The following is a 16,600-nucleotide window of genomic DNA, read 5'->3' as shown; positions in this document are numbered from 1 at the left end:
TCTAACAGGACTAGACAGACAGATGCAGGAAGGATGTTCCTGATGGCGGGGGAGTCCAGAACCAGGGGCCACAGTCTAAAGATAAGGGGTAAGCCATTTAGGACTGAGATGAGGAGGAATTTCTTCACCCAGAGTGGTGAACCTGTGGAATTCTCTACCACAGAAGGCAGTTGAGGCCAATTCATTCATTAAATATAGTCAAGAAGGAGTTAGATATATTTAAGGCTAAAGGGATCAAGGGATATGGGGAGAGGCAGGGACAGGGTACCAAGTTTGGATGATCAACCATGATCTCACTGAATGGCAGAGCAGGCTCGAGGGGCCGAATGGCCTACTCCTGCTCCTATCTTGTATGTATGTATGAAACAATTGAACTTTAAAAAAAAAAACTTCTGCCGAGCCAATATCTGTGCTATTTTCCTGGGCTAGGAGGACAGGATGATTTATTCTGTGAATCCTTTTCACGGATGTCATCATTTGCATTCCCTGGTTGACCTGTTGGCAGGTACTCAGTTCCATACCCCAGACAATCTGGACAAGACTTGAAACAGCGAGGGAAAACAGAGCACCAATGTCAGTCGAGACTGGAAGACCAACTTTGGCTTCCCACTCAAGTCTCCCTCACATCTCAGTCACAACATGCCACTAATTATTGTGCAGCAAAGTCAGATTTTACTAACCTAGTGTCTTCCTTCTCCTTTTTGCTTCCCGACCAGCACCTACCATATCCAACTCTGATATGTCCAGCAACTAGAACAGAACAGAGAGCCATGTTAATTTTGCAGCAATGTTTGAGAGTCTGGCCCTGACATTTCCCAAATCACACGTCAAAACTTCAACTTTCTACATCATTCAAGTGATAGAATTACTCACGTTTCTTAGCAAGCGGTGAAAGCAACCGCAGAGTAACAAATGAGAGGCATCTCTCTTTTACCAGTACCCCAATTTATGCATGATTGCAATTTAACAGATTGATGGTAATGGGCTACCATGTATTAATACAAAGATTTATTCATTAAAAGTTCTCGGGCTGTTGCTCAGAGTCACAAAAGTCTTAGGAAGAAAGTTTCCTCCTTGGTTGAAGGATTGCAATTTGCACTTGCAGGTTCAACAAATGAAGAATGCAACTTCTAATAGCCATGCCACTTTGTAGAATATGACTGATATACCTATCAATTCATTCCATGAAAAGCGACGAGTTAAGATAGTAACTATAGGTTTTTATTGGCTAAATAACAAAGCCCACCCTCGTGGGTGATCGGTTCCAGCGAGGAAGAATACTGGCCAAGCAATCACCTTTATACCTGGGCAAGCAGGCGGAGCCATGGGCGGAGTCAGCTGAGGTCAGCCCAGGTATAACAGCGTGCGTGGCAAGAGGTAACCTTGTGTAGTGATAACAACAGTGTAAACAGTGATAACAACAGTGTAACAATAGTGAACGGTTGTGAACGATTACAGTGGTTTACCACATTCACCCCTTGTTTAAAATTGAGTCCAGCAGGGTGAAGTGTACTACTAGTTCGTGTATGTCAGTCTATCAGGAGGCCTCGTAAGCCTTTCTGATCGGCGCAGCAGCGGCGGCGGTGGTGCAGTATCCGATGTTAATGCTGGTGTCTGCGTGGCCGACGGAGGCTCCTGGGGTTCCGGCATGCCGCCTACAGGAGCTGGATTTGGGGGAGTGGTGGGGGGTAACGGTGGTATCTCCGGGGTGCCCGAGGGTGCGAGGTCTCGCAAGGAGACTGTGTCCTCCCGCCCGTCTTGGTATGCCACGTAGGCGTACTGGGGGTTGGTGTGCAGGAGGTTCACCCTCTCGACCAGGGGGTCCGTTTTATGGGTCCTTACGTGCTTCCGCAGCAGGACGGGCCCCGGAGAAGTCAGCCATGTTGGTAGTGAGGTTCCCGTAGTCGACTTCCTGGGGAAAACGAACATTTGCTCATGAGGGGTGGCGTTAATGGCAGTACAAAGCAGTGACCGGATGGAATGGAGCACTGCCGGGAGGACTTCCTGCCAGCGAGAGGTTGGGAGGCCCTTAGACTTTAGGGCTAAGAGGACGGCCTTCCAAACTGTCGCGTTCTCTCTTTCCACCTGGCCGTTCCCCCGGGGGTTGTAGCTGGTGGTCCTGCTCGCCGCAATACCTCTCGCCAGCAGGAACTGGCGAAGTTCCTCGCTCATGAAGGATGAGCCCTGGTCGCTATGTATATAGTTCGGGAACCCGAACAAGGCAAAGAGGTCGTTCAGGCATTTGATGACCGTGGTGCTGGTCATGTCTGGGCAGGGGATGGCAAAGGGGAAACAGGAGTACTCGTCAATAATGTTGAGGAAGTACACATTACGGTCAGAGGACGGGAGGGGCCCCTTAAAATCGATGCTCAAGCGCTCGAAGGGGCGGGTGGCCTTGATCAGGCTTGCTCTGTCCGGCCTATAGAAATGCGGTTTGCATTCGGCACAGACTTGGCAGTTCCTGGTCATGGTCCTGACCACCTCGATGGAGTAGGGCAGGTTGCGGGCCTTAATGAAGTGGTAAAGTCTAGTGACCCCGGGGTGGCAGAGGTCGTTGTGGAGGGTCCGCAGTTTATCAACTTGCGCGTTGGCGCATGTACCTCGTGATAGAGCATCAGGGGGCTCGTTGAGTTTACCAGGCCGGTACAAGATATCGTACTCGTAGGTGGAGAGCTCGATTCTCCACCTCGATCTTGTCGTTCTTGATTTTGCCCCTCAGCTTGTTATTAAACATAAACGCAACCGAACGCTGGTCGGTGAGGAGGGTAAATCGTTTGCCTGCCAGGTAATGCCTCCAGCGTCGTACCGCTTCCACAATTGGCTGGGCCTCCTTCTCGACAGAAGAGTGTCGGATCTCAGGGCCCTGGAGGGTCCTTGAGAAGGCTACAGGTCTCCCCGCCTGGTTTAGGGTTGCAGCTAGGGCGAAGTCGGATGCATCGCTCTCCACTTGGAAAGGGATGGACTCATCCACTGCGTGCATTGTGGCCTTCGCAATGTCTCCTTTTATGAGGGAGAAGGCTGCGCATGCTTCTGGTGTCAGGGGGAAGGAGGTGGACTTCATGAGGGGTCTGGCTTTGTCCGCATAATTGGGCACCCATTGGGCATAGTAAGCGAAGAGCCCCAGGGTTCTCTTCAGTGCCTTTTGACAGTGGGGAAGGGGGAGCTCCATGAGGGGGCGCATTCTTTCGGGGTCGGGGCCGATGACTCCGTTCTCTACTACGCAGCCGAGGATGGCAAGGCGCGAGGTGTTAAATATACATTTCTCCTTATTGTAAGTGAGATTCAGCCGTTGGGCCGTACGGAGGAATTTCTCCAGATTAACATCATGGTCCTGCTGGTCGTGGCCGCAGATGGTGACGTTATCTAGATAAGGAAACGTGGCCTGCATCGCGTTCTGGTCAACCATCCGGTCCATCTCCCTTTGGAAGACCGAAACCCCGTTGGTGACGCCGAAGGGAACCCTAAGGAAGTGGTAGAGGCGGCCATTCGCCTCGAAGGCGGTATACTGGCGGTCCTCAGGGCGGATAGGGAGTTGGTGATAGGCCGACTTAAGGTCGATGGTGGAGAATACCCGGTAATGTGCAATCTGGTTTACCATATCAGATATGCGGGGGAGGGGGTATGCGTCCAGCTGGGTGTACCGGTTTATGGTTTGACTGTAGTCGATGACCAGGCGGTGTTTATTGCCGGTCTTAACGACTACGACCTGGGCACGCCAGGGGCTGGTGCTCCCCTCGATGACGCCCTCTTTCAGTAGTCGCTGCACCTCAGAGCTAATAAAAGCTCTGTCCCCGGCGCTGTACCGCCTGCTCTTGGTAGCGACGGGTTTACAGTCGCGGGTGAGGTTAGCGAACAAGGAGGGGGGGGGGCGGGACTTTGAGAGTGGAGAGGCCGCAGGTGGTATGCGGCGGGCAGTTTAAAACCTGCTGGTTGTAGACTGAGTGGGGTAGGGGTCCACCGTATGCCAGAGTGACACTTTGGAGGTGGCATTGGAAATCCAGCCCTAGTAGGACGGCAGCGCAGAGCTGGGGCAGGACGAGGAGTTTAAAGTTTTTATATTCCGTGCCCCTAACCGACAGGGTCACCACACAGTAGCCGCTGACGTCAGTTGAATGTGACTTCGACGCCATCGAGATCCGATGGCGCGTTGGCCGGACAGTGAGGGAGTAGTAGCTCACCGTGTCTGGGTGAATAAAACTCTCCGTGCTTCCGCTGTCGAACAGGCAGGTCGTGGCGTGGCCGTTTACTCCGATGTCCATCATGGATTGGACAGATGATGCGGGAGGGCTTGGTCAAGCGTGACGGAGGCCAGTGTATGGTTGAGTGAGCTGCTGTAGTCTGCAGGTGAGGCGGTGGCTGGGTCTGGAGACAAAATGGCGGCCGAGTGCGGCGAACAAAATGGCGGCGCCCATGACGCGGATCCCCACGAAGTTGGACAAAATGGCGGAGAAGATGGCCGCCCCCACAACTCACATGAGGCAATGCTGGCGTCTGTGGCCTTGATCAAAGATGGCCGCCCCCACAACTCACATGAGGCACTGCTGGAGTCTGTGGCTTTCCCCCTGCAGGCGTTTGCGAAGTGGCCTTTCTTTTTGCAGCCGGAGCAGGTCGCGTTCCTTGCAGGGCAGCGCGCCCTTTGATGTCTCGCCTGGCCACAGAAAAAACAGCTGGCGGCCCAATCGCGGGGCTCCGCTGCCGCAGCAGGTCCCGGGGGTGGCGGTCCCGATCAATTCCGGGACACCGACGCCGTAGTAGGCCCCAGGGGCGGCGGTGCGAGGGGTATTGCGGCCGGGGTCAGGCCCGAGTCCCAGGGTCGCGCAGCACTGTACCTGGAGTACGCCTCGAGGTCCCGATGGGCCACTTCCAGGGAGCGAGCGAGGGCTGCAGCTGTTTTCAAGTCGAGGTCCTTTGATTCTAGCAGTCTTTGCCTTGAGTAGTCGGACTGAAGGCCTTTCACGAAGGCATCGCGGATATTTCCTTCAGCATGTTGTGCAGCCGTTACAGCTTTAAAGTCACAGTCCCTGCCGAGTGTTTGTAGCGCCTGTAAAAATTCATCTACAGACTCTCCTGGCTGTTGCGAGCGGGATCTTAGGAGGTGTCTGGCATACATTGTATTTACTGGGCTCCGGTACTGCTCTTTTAGCAGGTCGAGGGCCTCCTCGTATGTAGCAAGGTCCCGGATGAGTGCAAATACTTTAGGGCTCACCTGGGCGGTCAGAACTCGTAGTTTAGATTCCGAAGGCACGCCGGAGGCTACCAGGTAGGATTCAAAACAGCTCAGCCAGTGATCGAAGTCGAGGGCTGAATTCGCTGCCTGTGGGTTTAGATCCAGGTACGGCGGTCGGAGGGCTCGCAGCCAGGTCGGTTGCTGAGGCTGTTGTAGCTGGCTGTTTGGCTGGGGCTGTTGTAGCTGGCCGTTTGGCTGTGGCTGTTGTAGCTGGCCGTCTGGCTGGTCATTTGGCTGGGGCTGTCCATCCATTTCAAAATTTAGCCAATAAAATTGATATACCTATCAATTCATTCCATGAAAAGCGACGAGTTAAGATAGTAACTATAGGTTTTTATTGGCTAAATAACAAAGCCCACCCTCGTGGGTGATCGGTTCCAGCAAGGAAGAATACTGGCCAAGCAATCACCTTTATACCTGGGCAAGCAGGCGGAGCCATGGGCGGAGTCAGCTGAGGTCAGCCCAGGTATAACAGCGTGCGTGGCAAGAGGTAACCTTGTGTAGTGATAACAACAGTGTAAACAGTGATAACAACAGTGTAACAATAGTGAACGGTTGTGAACGATAACAGTGGTTTACCACAATGACCTCCTTATACAGACAGACAGATTAATGCACGGCAAGTTTGCATTGATATACTTAGCAATTTAAAGTGAGTGTTGTACTTTACAGTAAGGACACAAAAAAATAAATTAAGATTTTACCTACACGCAAAAGCCTCCATAAAATTCATAACCGCATCCTCAAAATAAATAGGCCCAGGTTGCAATTACAAAAGGAATGTTTTGTCATATTTGGAAACCTGGTAGCTGTGGGGGGGGGGGGGGGGGTAAATAGCACCCAATTGATCTCAAAAAGTAATTTGTTAAGCACTGTTCTTTTCTTTAATTATAATGGTAAAACCCCTAAAACCATTTTTAGCCATTTCAAAACAGCGAGAAAAAAAATCTGCTTACTGAAAATGATTACATATTCTGTTTTGAAGATACTGACTTTTCAAATAGAATTCACAACTTGTGATTATTCCTGCAAGTATGGCAACGTCAGTTGTTCAAAATTAATTCCTCCAGGAAAAACTAAACCATTACATGGAAGGGTGCACATGGTTGGCTGATGCTGAATAAAGTCAGAGGTCATTGCTTCAAAGCCCCAAAATACATCTCAACACCCATTAACAGAGACTTCAAACTGTTAAAACATACAAAATCCACAACTGACTAAACTCACCTTTACGCCTCTCTCCTTGCGCATCGGCGTCCGAACAGCCATTGGCGTTCTGTTTGTTGACGGACTGAACACACTGGGAGTAGTGGGGCTCCGGAATGGAGCTTGCTTTGGAATCCCTTTGAGGGGAGCTGCATAGTCAAATAGTTGTTATAAATACATGAAGCCGTAAGTTCATCTTTAGAAAAAAAACAGCCTTTTTAGCTTAGCTATGAAGTGCAAAACAAAGCATATATTCCAAAGGTGCAATGTTCAAACCAATACTCTGCCTAAGGTAATTAGCATCAAGTGTTTTACATTTTCCAACTTCCTTTCTGTCATGTCACATTAACAGCATTGAAGATATTTGTTTACTTAGACAGCTGAATTGGATTCCAGTAAGTAATAATAGTACATACTAGTGGTATCGAGTTTCTTAACCAAACCTCTCCCTTTGGCTAGAAAAGGCACTCCAGAGGTCTTTTTGAGCTGCTGTGCAGTTTCTGTTGCTGAAAAACAGTAAAATACATTTATTGAAATAATCTCCTAAGACAGGTTAAACAGCAGAGATAGAGATACGTTTTAGCTAAGATAAGGGGAGTTGAAAAAACCCTGAAAACTTAATGCGTGATCTCAAAAGGCATCCGAGGTTGTTCATCTCTTAAATAATTACAGACAGAAACAGCACTCTACTGAATCTATAATTTTAGTCTGAGGGAAAAATGCAAAAATACTTTCTGTAAACAGTGAAAACAAGGAGTCACTCTGTCCCTGGAACATTCTTCTTGTTGTAAGTCAGTGGATGTAATTACATTAAAAAAAAAATTATTTTCCCAATTTTATTCACTTTTCTTCCTTCTCCTGATGTCAACTCTTACTGGGGTACAGTGCAGTGGGTGCAGGCAGCCCTCCAACACCGCGCCCAAGTGGCCACTCTCCATTTTGTTTATTTGTTCTTGGGATTTGGACGACGCTGGCTTGGCTGCATTTGTTGCCCTGAAGGCATTAAAAGCCAACCACATGGTGTGGGGCTGGAATCGTGTAGATTGTGGCAGGTTCCCTTTCCTGGAGGACATTAGCAAACCATTCCAGCTTTTCCAAAAATCTAGCAGCTTTTCGTGGCCATTTTTTCTCGTGCTAGCCTAGAAATGACCAAATTTACTGAATTCAATTTCACAACTTGCCATGGTGGGATTTGAACCACGAATTCCAAGTTGCTAGTCCAGTACCACAACCACTAAACTACTGTGCCCAGTGAGCGTTGGCACATTATTCAATGATGGAGGGCATCACACCCAAGCACTATCTTCCTCACCCAACATCCACACATGCCCATTTACAGCAGAGGTCGCTGCACAGCAATTAGCAACAGGTACCCTAGCTGATTTTACCCTACCGCTAGCTCAGCTGCAGGGATAAATCTTGGATCTTCCGGTCTGCATAGCTTAGTGCTATACTGGGCGGTGCATTTAGCCACTAGGCCATTAGGAGAGCGTAGTTCGCCTGTTTAACCAAAAATATTCTTACTACCATGCCCCTCTATTTTACCACCATAGCACTTTTGTATTTCATCTTTTTCTCTGTTCCTCCCTTATTTGCTGGCATGCTATAGACAGGGCCAAGCTATCCCACAATCAACAGATCAGATCAAAGCTCTACAGCCCTGCAACATCCAGTCGTGAATGGTGAGTGAGGCACATACAGGGATCCAGGAGGTAGTGTTGAAGGAGCCGCAGCCCTTGCTCTTGTCAAACAGTTTCGAGATTCTTTCTCCCTGTGAGGGCGGGAGCGGGGACTGCAGGGAGGATGAGCAACCTGGCCACAGCACCGTGGAACAGGGGGCCATTCAAGTGGGGGGGAGTAAAAAGAAATGTTGTAGTGGTAGGGGATAGTATTAGGGGGATAGATAGGGTTCTCTGCAGTCGAGAGCGGGAGTCCCGAAGGCTGTGTTGTCTGCCCCGGTGCCAGGGTTAAGGACATCTCTTCTGGGCTGGAAAGAAACTTGGAGCGGGAAGGGGAGGATCCAGTTGTCATGGTCCATGTTGGTACAAACGATGTAGATAGGACAAGGAAGAAGGTTCTGTTAAAGGAGTATGAACAGCTAGGGGTCAAATTAAAAAACAGAACCTCAAGGGTAATAATCTCTGGATTATTACCTGAGCCACGAGCAAATTTGGCTAGGATAAATAAAAATAAAGAGTTAAATGCGTGGCTCCAAGACTGGTGTGGGATAAACAGGTTTTGCTTCTTGGGACACTGGCACCAGTACTGGGACAAGAGGGAGCTGTTCCGTTGGGACGGACTTCACTCGGCCAGTGCTGGGACTAGAGTCCTGGCGAATCATATAACTAGGGCTGTAGAGAGGGCTTTAAACTAATTAGTGGGGGGGAGGTTTCTAGAGAGCAAATAATAAAAATGACTACGGAGAAGGTCATAGACTTAGGTAGCAGTGGGGGAATTAAAAAAACAAGCGTGTCAGGAAGGGACAGAAGGTATGGAGTAAAAGGTAAAGTAGTAAAAGGGGAAAAAGCAGGAACTAAGTGCCACAAAACATATTTGAAAGTTCTTTATCTGAATGCACGTAGCATTCGTAACAAAATGGACGAGTTAACGGCACAAATAACTACATATGGGTATGATCTTGTGGCCATTACAGAAACATGGCTGCAGGGTGACCATGACTGGGAATTAAATATACCAGGTTATTTAACAATCAGGAAGGACAGGCAGGAAGGAAGGGGAGGTGGGGTAGCTATGTTAATAAAGGAAGGAATCACTAATAGAGAAATGATATTGGGTCAAAGGATCAGGATAGTGAAACAGTTTGGGTGGAGACAAGGAATAATAAGGGGAAAAAAACACTAGTGGGCATAGTCTACAGGCCTCCGAACAGTTGCAACTCTGTTGGACGGAGTATTAATCAGGAAATAGTTGAGGCTTGTAATAAGGAAACAGCTATAATTATGGGGGATTTTAACTATCATATTAACTGGACAAATCAAATTGGGCAGGGCAGCCTTGAGGATGAGTTCATTGAGTGTATTAGGGATGGGTTTCTTGAGCAGTATGTAACTGAACCGACCAGGGGGCAAGCAACCTTAGATTTGGTCCTGTGTAATGAGACAGGCTTAATTAAAAATGTCCTAGTAAAGGATCCCCTTGGAATGAGTGACCATAACATGGTTGAATTCCATATTCAATTAGAGGGTGAGAAGGTTGGATCTCAAACAAGCATGCTGAGCTTGAATAAAGGAGACTATGAAGGTATGAGAGCGGAATTGAGTAGAGTGGACTGGGAAAATAGATTAAAGGGTAAGACAGTACATGATCAGTGGTGTACATTTAAGGAGTTATTTTACAACTTCCAAAAAATATATATTCCACTGAGGAAAAAAGGGTGTAAAAGAAAAGATAGCCATCCGTGGCTAAGTAAAGTAATTAAGGATAGTATCTGACTAAAAACAAGGGCATATAAGATAGCCAAATCTAGTGGGAGGATAGAAGATTGGGAAGTCTTCAAAAGACAGCAAAAAATAAAAGATTGATTAAGAAAGGGAAGATAGATTATGAAAGTAAATTAGCAAAAAATATAAAAACGGATAGCAAAAGTTTCTACAGTTATATAAAAAGAAAAAGGGTGGCTAAAGTAAATGTTGGTCCCTTAGAGGATGAGACCAGGAAATTAATGGTGGGAAGCATGGAGATGGCAAAAACGCTGAACAATTATTTTGCATCAGTCTTTACGGTAGAGGACACTAAGAATATCCCAACACTGGACAAACAGGGGGCTCTAAGGGGGGGGGAGGAGCTAAATACGATTAAAATCACTAAGGAAGTGGTACTTGGTAAAATAATGGGACTCAAGGCGGATAAATCCCCATGACCTGAGGGCTTACATCCTAGGGTCTTGAGGGAAGTGGCGGTAGGGATTGTGGATGCATTGGTAATAATTTTCCAAAACTCCCTGGACTCAGCAAAGGTCCTGGCAGATTGGAAAACTGCTAATGTAACACCCTTATTTAAAAAGGGTAGTAGGCAGAAGGCTGGAAACTATAGACCCGTTAGCCTAACATCTGTGGTTGGTAAAATTTTAGAGTCCATTATTAAGGAGACAGTAACGGGACATTTGGATAAACATAATTTAATAGGACAAAGTCAGCATGGTTTTATGAAGGGGAAGTCATGTTTGACAAATTTGCTTGAGTTCTTTGAGGAAGTAACATACAGGGTGGATAAAGGGGAACCAGTGGACGTAGTGTATTTAGACTTCCAAAAGGCATTTGACAAGGTGCCACACAAAAGATTATTGCTCAAGATAAAAAATCACGGGATTGGGGGTAATATTCTGGCATGGGTGGAGGATTGGCTATCTAACAGAAAGCAGAGAGTGGAGATAAATGGTTCGTTCTCAGACTGGCAATCAGTAACTAGTGGTGTTCCGCAGGGGTCAGTGCTGGGTCCCCAACTCTTTACAATTTATATTAATGATTTGGAGGAGGGGACCGAGTGTAACATATCAAAGTTTGCAGATGATACAAAGATGGGAAAGAAAGTAGTGAGTGAGGAGGACATAAAAATCCTGCAAAGGGACATAGACAGGCTAGTAAGTGGGCAGAGATTTGGCAGATGGAATACAATACTGGAAAGTGCAAGGTTATGCACTTTGGCAGGAAAAATCATAGAGCAAGTTATTATCTTAATGGCAAGAAACTGGAAAGTACTGTAGTACAAAGGGATCTGGGGGTCCTGGTACACAAAACTCAGTTAGTATGCAGGTGCAGCAAGTGATCAAGAAGGCCAATGGAATGTTGGCTTTTATTGCTAGGGGGATAGAATATAAAAACAGGGAGGTATTGTTGCAGTTGTACAAGGTATTGGTGAGACCGCACCTGGAATACTGCATACAGTTTTGGTGTCCATACTTAAGAAAAGACATACTTGCTCTCGAGTCAGTACAAAGAAGGTTCACTCGGTTAATCCCGGGGATGAGGGGGTGGACGTATGAGGAGAGGTTGAGTAGATTGGGACTCTACTCATTGGAGTTCAGAAGAATGAGAGGCGATCTTATTGAAACATAAAAGATTGTGAAGGGGCTTGATCGGGTGGATGTGGTGAGGATGTTCCCAATGATGGGTGAAACTAGAACTAGGGGGTATAGTCTTAGAATAAGGGGCTGCTCTTTCAAAACTGAGATGAGGAGAAACTTCTTCACTCAGAGGGTAGTAGGTCTGTGGAATTTGCTGCCTCAGATAGCTGTGGAAGCTACATCATTAAATACATTTAAAACAGAAAGAGACAGTTTCTTAGAAGTAAAGGGAATTAGGGGTTACGGGGAGCGGGCAGGAAATTGGACATGAGTCTATGTTCGGAATGGTCATGGCCCTGTGGGTAACGGAGCAGGCCCAGGGGCCATGTAGCCTGGTTCTGCTCCTACTTCTTCTGTTCTAATTATGTGTTAGATTTCAGGAGATGGTTCTATTCCTGTTCCTGGCTGGGGTGGAGATCACCTTTTATAGAAGGTAAGTACTATAGAAAATATAGGGACAGTGATCTCCTGGACGAGTTTCGATCGCCGAGATGGGTCGGAGAGGAATTTCCCAGATTTTTTTCTCCCAAATTGGCCATTGGGTTTTTTAATCTGGTTTTTCGCCTCTCCCAGGAGATCACATGGGTTCGGGAGGGATGTAGAGTGATAGTAGATTTGAGGTTAGGATCAGACCAGCCATGATCTTATTGAATGGTGGAGCAGGCTCAAGGGGCCGATTGGCCTACTCCTGCTCCTATTTCTTATGTTATGTTCTAACGGGAGGAGGAGGTTCCATGAATATCTCATCCTCAATGATGGTGGAGCCTAGCACGTGAGGGCAAAAGACAAGGCTGAAGCGTTTGCAACGATCTTTAGCCAAAAGTGCCGAGTGGATGATCCATATCGGCCTCCTCCTGAGGTCCCCACCATCACAGACGCCAGTCTTCAGCCAATTCGATTCACTCCACGTGATATCAAGAAACGGCTGAGCGCACTGGATACAGCAAAGGCTGTGGGCCCCGACAACATCCTGGCTATTGTGCTGAAGACTTGTACTCCAGAACTAGCCACGCCTCTAGCCAAGCTGTTCCAGTACAGCTACAACACTGGCATCTATCTGACAATGTGGAAAACTGCCCAGGTATGTCCTGTCCACAAAAAGCAGGATAAATCCAATCCGGCTAATTACCGCCCCATCAGTCTACTCTCAATCATCAGCAAAGTGATGGAAGGTGTCATCGACAGTGCTATCAAGTGGCACTTACTCACCAATAACCTGCTCACTGAAGCCCAGTTTGGGTTCCGCCAAGACCACTCGGCTCCAGACCTCATTACAGCCTTGGTCCAAACATGGACAAAGGAGCTGAATTCCAGAGGAGCGGTGAGAGTGACTGCCCTAGACATCAAGGCAGCATTTGACAGAGTGTGGCATCAAGGAGCCCTAGTAAAACTGAAGTCACTGGGAATCAGGGGGGGGGAAAACATTCCACTGGCTGGAGTCATACCTAGCACAAAGGAAGATGGCTGTGTTGGTTGAAGGTCAATCATCACAGCCCCAGGACATCGCTGCAGGAGTTGCTCAGGGCAGTGTCCCAAGTCCAACTGTCTTCAGCTGCTTCATCAATGACCTTCCCTCCAACATAAGGTCAGAAATGGTGATGTTGGCTGATGACTGCACAGTGTTCAGTGACATTCACAACTCCTCAGATAATGAAGCAGTCCATGCCCGCATGCAACAAGACCTGGATGACGTTCAGGCTTGGGCTGATAAGTGGCAGGTAACATTCGCGCCACAGAAGTGCCAGGCAATGACTATCTCCAACAAGCGAGAGTCTAACCACCGCCCCATGACATTCAACGGCATTACCATCGCCGAATCCCCCACCATCAACATCCTGGGGTTCACCATTGACCACAAACTTAACTGGACCAGCCACATAAATACTGTGGCAACAAGAGCAGGTCTGACTCCCCAAAGCCTTTCCACCATCTACAAGGCACAAGCAAGGAATGTGATGGAATACTCTCCACTTGCCTGGATGAGTGCAGCTCCAACAACACTCAAGAAGCTCGACACCATCCAGGTCAAAGCAGCCCGCTTGATTGGCACCCCACCCACCACCTTAAACATTCACTTCCTCCACCACCGGTGTACCATGGCTGCAGTGTGTACCATCTACAAGATGCACTGCAGCAACTCGCCAAGGCTTCTTCGGCAGCACCTCCCAAACCTGCGACCTCTTCCACCTAGAAGGACAAGGGCAGCAGGCGCATGGGAACACCACCACCTCCAAGTTCCCCTCCAAATCACACACCAGCCTCACTGAGAAGTATATCTCCGATCCTTCATCGTCGCTGGGTCAAAATCCTGGAACTCCCTCCCTAACAGCACTGTGGGAGTACCTTCACCACATGGACTGCTGCAGTTCAAGGCGGCGGCTCACCACCACCTTCTCAAGGGCAATTAGGATGGGCAATAAATGCCGGCCTTGCCAGCGACCCCACATCCAATAAACGAATAAAATAAAAGGGCAGTTTACACACGGAGTTGGTAAATTGGATTGATTATTCAGAAATAGTCTAGTTACTTACTGCAGTAAAGAGTCACTTACATTTTTGTAATAGTTCTGCTCTAAGTGTGGCACTTTTGGGTTTTCGTTTAAGCTGGAAGTGCTTCACTGGGGGCGTGAGTGGTCCCACGAGGGTCGTCAGGGCATTTTTATTCAAGTACTGGCACTCCAAAGGCAACATAGCAGAGGCTTCACATTCATTAACTGTTTAGAAACAAATACATATTTAATAAAAAAAGACCCAGTGCTGGTGAAAAACAATATAGTTTGACTTAGAATCATAGAAACGTACAACAGAGAAGGAGGCCATTCGGCCCGTCGTGCCTGTGCTGGCTCTTTGACAGAGCAGTCGTACTTAGTCCCACATCCCCGCTTTTTGTCCGTAACCCTGTAAGTTCCTCATCCTCAAGTACCTGGCCAACTCCCTTTTAAAATTATTGATGGAATCAGCTTCCGCCGCCTTTTCAGGTAGAGCGTTCCAGATCCGCACAACTCAGTGAAAACATTTCTCCTCATCTCCCCTCTAGATCTTTGGCCATTGATTTTGAATCTATGACCTCTAGTTATTGACCCACTCGCCAGAGGGAATAATTTTTCTCTATCTAATCTATCAAAACCTCTCATCATCTTGACCACCTTTATTGGGTCATCTCTTAACCTTCTCTGTACTTTACATCCCCCTAAAATCATTTTAAATAGCCAATAATAAGACAGATCAATGTGAAAAACTGTCAGGTCAACCCAGTTACCAATGGTACAAGTTCAAATTTGGCAGCTGTGATCAGTACCAGTCTTCCTACATTTAACAGAGGTGTTCAGAATTATATGGGGTTTTGATCGGGAGAAACTGTTTCCACTGGCAGGAGGGTCGGTAACTAGAGGACACAGATTTAAGATAATTGGCAAAAAATCCAGGGGGGGGGGGGGGGGGGGGGAAATTAGGAGAATTTTTTTTTATGCAGCGAGTTGTTACAATCTGGAATGCACTGCCTGAAAGGGGGCGGAAACAGATTCAATGTAACTTTCTAAAGGGAAAATGGATATATACATGAAAAGGAGAAATTTTGATCTACGAGTACTGTGCTATCATTGCATTTTTTTGTTTAAAAAAGTCTATTAACTATGCTATCCCAATTCCACAACCAATATGTGAAGCTTAACAGCATTTACTGAATTTAGACATACCTGCCTTTAGAAACAATTTTTGTGCTTTCCATTTAAAAGTAAATGAAAAGCACCCCTTTAAAACTGTCAATTTGTGGGAACGTGGTGGCATTCAACCTAAAAGTACCTTTTTCTCGGAGTTCCCCAAGAATTTCTTGCAGGTTCTGATTGTGTTCCTCGAGTTCAAGGTTGAGAGCGCCAGTCTCAGGAAAGGTTTTGAGAATATCTGCCACCATCTGAACCCAGGAGTCAGTATCCATTGCAGCAAGGTGGACAATTTCAGTCAATGAACTTTTCATCTGCAAAACAAGCAGAGAGACATGTGGTGAGCCAAACACAGAAACTAGACCACATTGAGGATTCACAGCACAATGGTCTCAAACACTGAAATATTGAAACATCGACCAAACCGTGGATAGATCTTATTCTATGTTTCTCCCCCCCTCCCCCCCTTTATAATGTTGTCTCCACATACCCCGTAACTAGAAGACTGAGGCAAACTTGACTGGTGGAGAAATGATGGAGGCGAGTCATCCTAGACGGTTCTTGTACAGCTTTCAGCCAGTTACACACCAACAAGGACAGTGACCTGGGAGGTGGCTATTTGCCTGCTCTCCGCCCTCCCACCCAAAAATACAAATTGTATAAAAGTCAAAAGGAAGGGGCAAAAAAAAGTTAAAACTTTTTTAAATCAAAAAATACCTTCTCTAGTGGCTTAATTGCTTTCAAATTATTTTAAAGACCTCTATTAGGTCACCCCTCAGCCTTCTCTTTTCAAGAGAAAAAAAAAAAGAGACCCAGCCTGTTCATCCTCTCTCAATAGGTATAACCTCATATTTCTGGTGTCATCCTTGTAAACCTTCTCTGCACCCTCTCCAGTGCCTCGATATCCTTTTTATAATATGGCGACCAGAACTATGCACAGTACTCCAAGTCTGGTCTAACCAAGGTGACAAAATTAGCATAACTTCTTTACTTTTCGATTACATCGGATATACGGCACAGAAACAGGCCATTCGGCCCAACCAGTCCATGCTGGCGTTTATGCTCCACTCGAGCCTCCTCCCATCTTTCCTCAGCTAACTATCAGCATAATCCTCTATTCCCTTCTCCCTCATATGCTTGTCTAGCCTCCCCTTAATTGCATCTATACTATTTGCCTCAACTACGCCCTGTGTTAGCGAGTTCCACATTCTCACCACTCTTTGGGTAAAGAAGTTTCTTCTGAATTCCCTATTTGATTTGTTGGTGACTATCTTATATTGATGGCCTCTAGTTATTCTCTTCCCCACAAGTGGAAACATTCTCTCTGTATCACTCTATCAAAACCTTTCATCATTTTAAAGACCTCTATTAGGTCACCCACCAAAAGCCTTTTCTTTTCAAGCGAAAAGAGACCCAGCCTGTTCA

General features: G+C 47.0%; 1 protein-coding gene across 1 annotated transcript in view; it reads right to left on the bottom strand.

The window, feature by feature from the left end:
- Nucleotides 1–16,600, bottom strand: part of nelfa (negative elongation factor complex member A) — a 59,604-nt gene that overhangs the window by 14,307 nt on the left and 28,697 nt on the right. The window contains exons 2-6 of the mRNA XM_085975405.1: nucleotides 15,318–15,489; nucleotides 14,069–14,230; nucleotides 6,850–6,939; nucleotides 6,455–6,582; nucleotides 681–750 (exon numbers count right to left, since the gene is read on the bottom strand). Of these exons, the coding sequence (XP_085831531.1) occupies nucleotides 681–750; nucleotides 6,455–6,582; nucleotides 6,850–6,939; nucleotides 14,069–14,230; nucleotides 15,318–15,489 (622 nt within the window). The remainder of the gene's footprint in view (nucleotides 1–680; nucleotides 751–6,454; nucleotides 6,583–6,849; nucleotides 6,940–14,068; nucleotides 14,231–15,317; nucleotides 15,490–16,600) is intronic.

The sequence above is a fragment of the Somniosus microcephalus genome, chromosome 2 (assembly GCF_052327205.1).
Source record: "Somniosus microcephalus isolate GS21.2 chromosome 2, FLI_Smic_1.0, whole genome shotgun sequence".
Taxonomy (NCBI): Eukaryota; Metazoa; Chordata; class Chondrichthyes; order Squaliformes; family Somniosidae; genus Somniosus; species Somniosus microcephalus.
The sequence above is the reverse complement of the archived record's forward strand: the minus strand, read 5'-3'. Positions and strand labels throughout refer to the sequence as shown.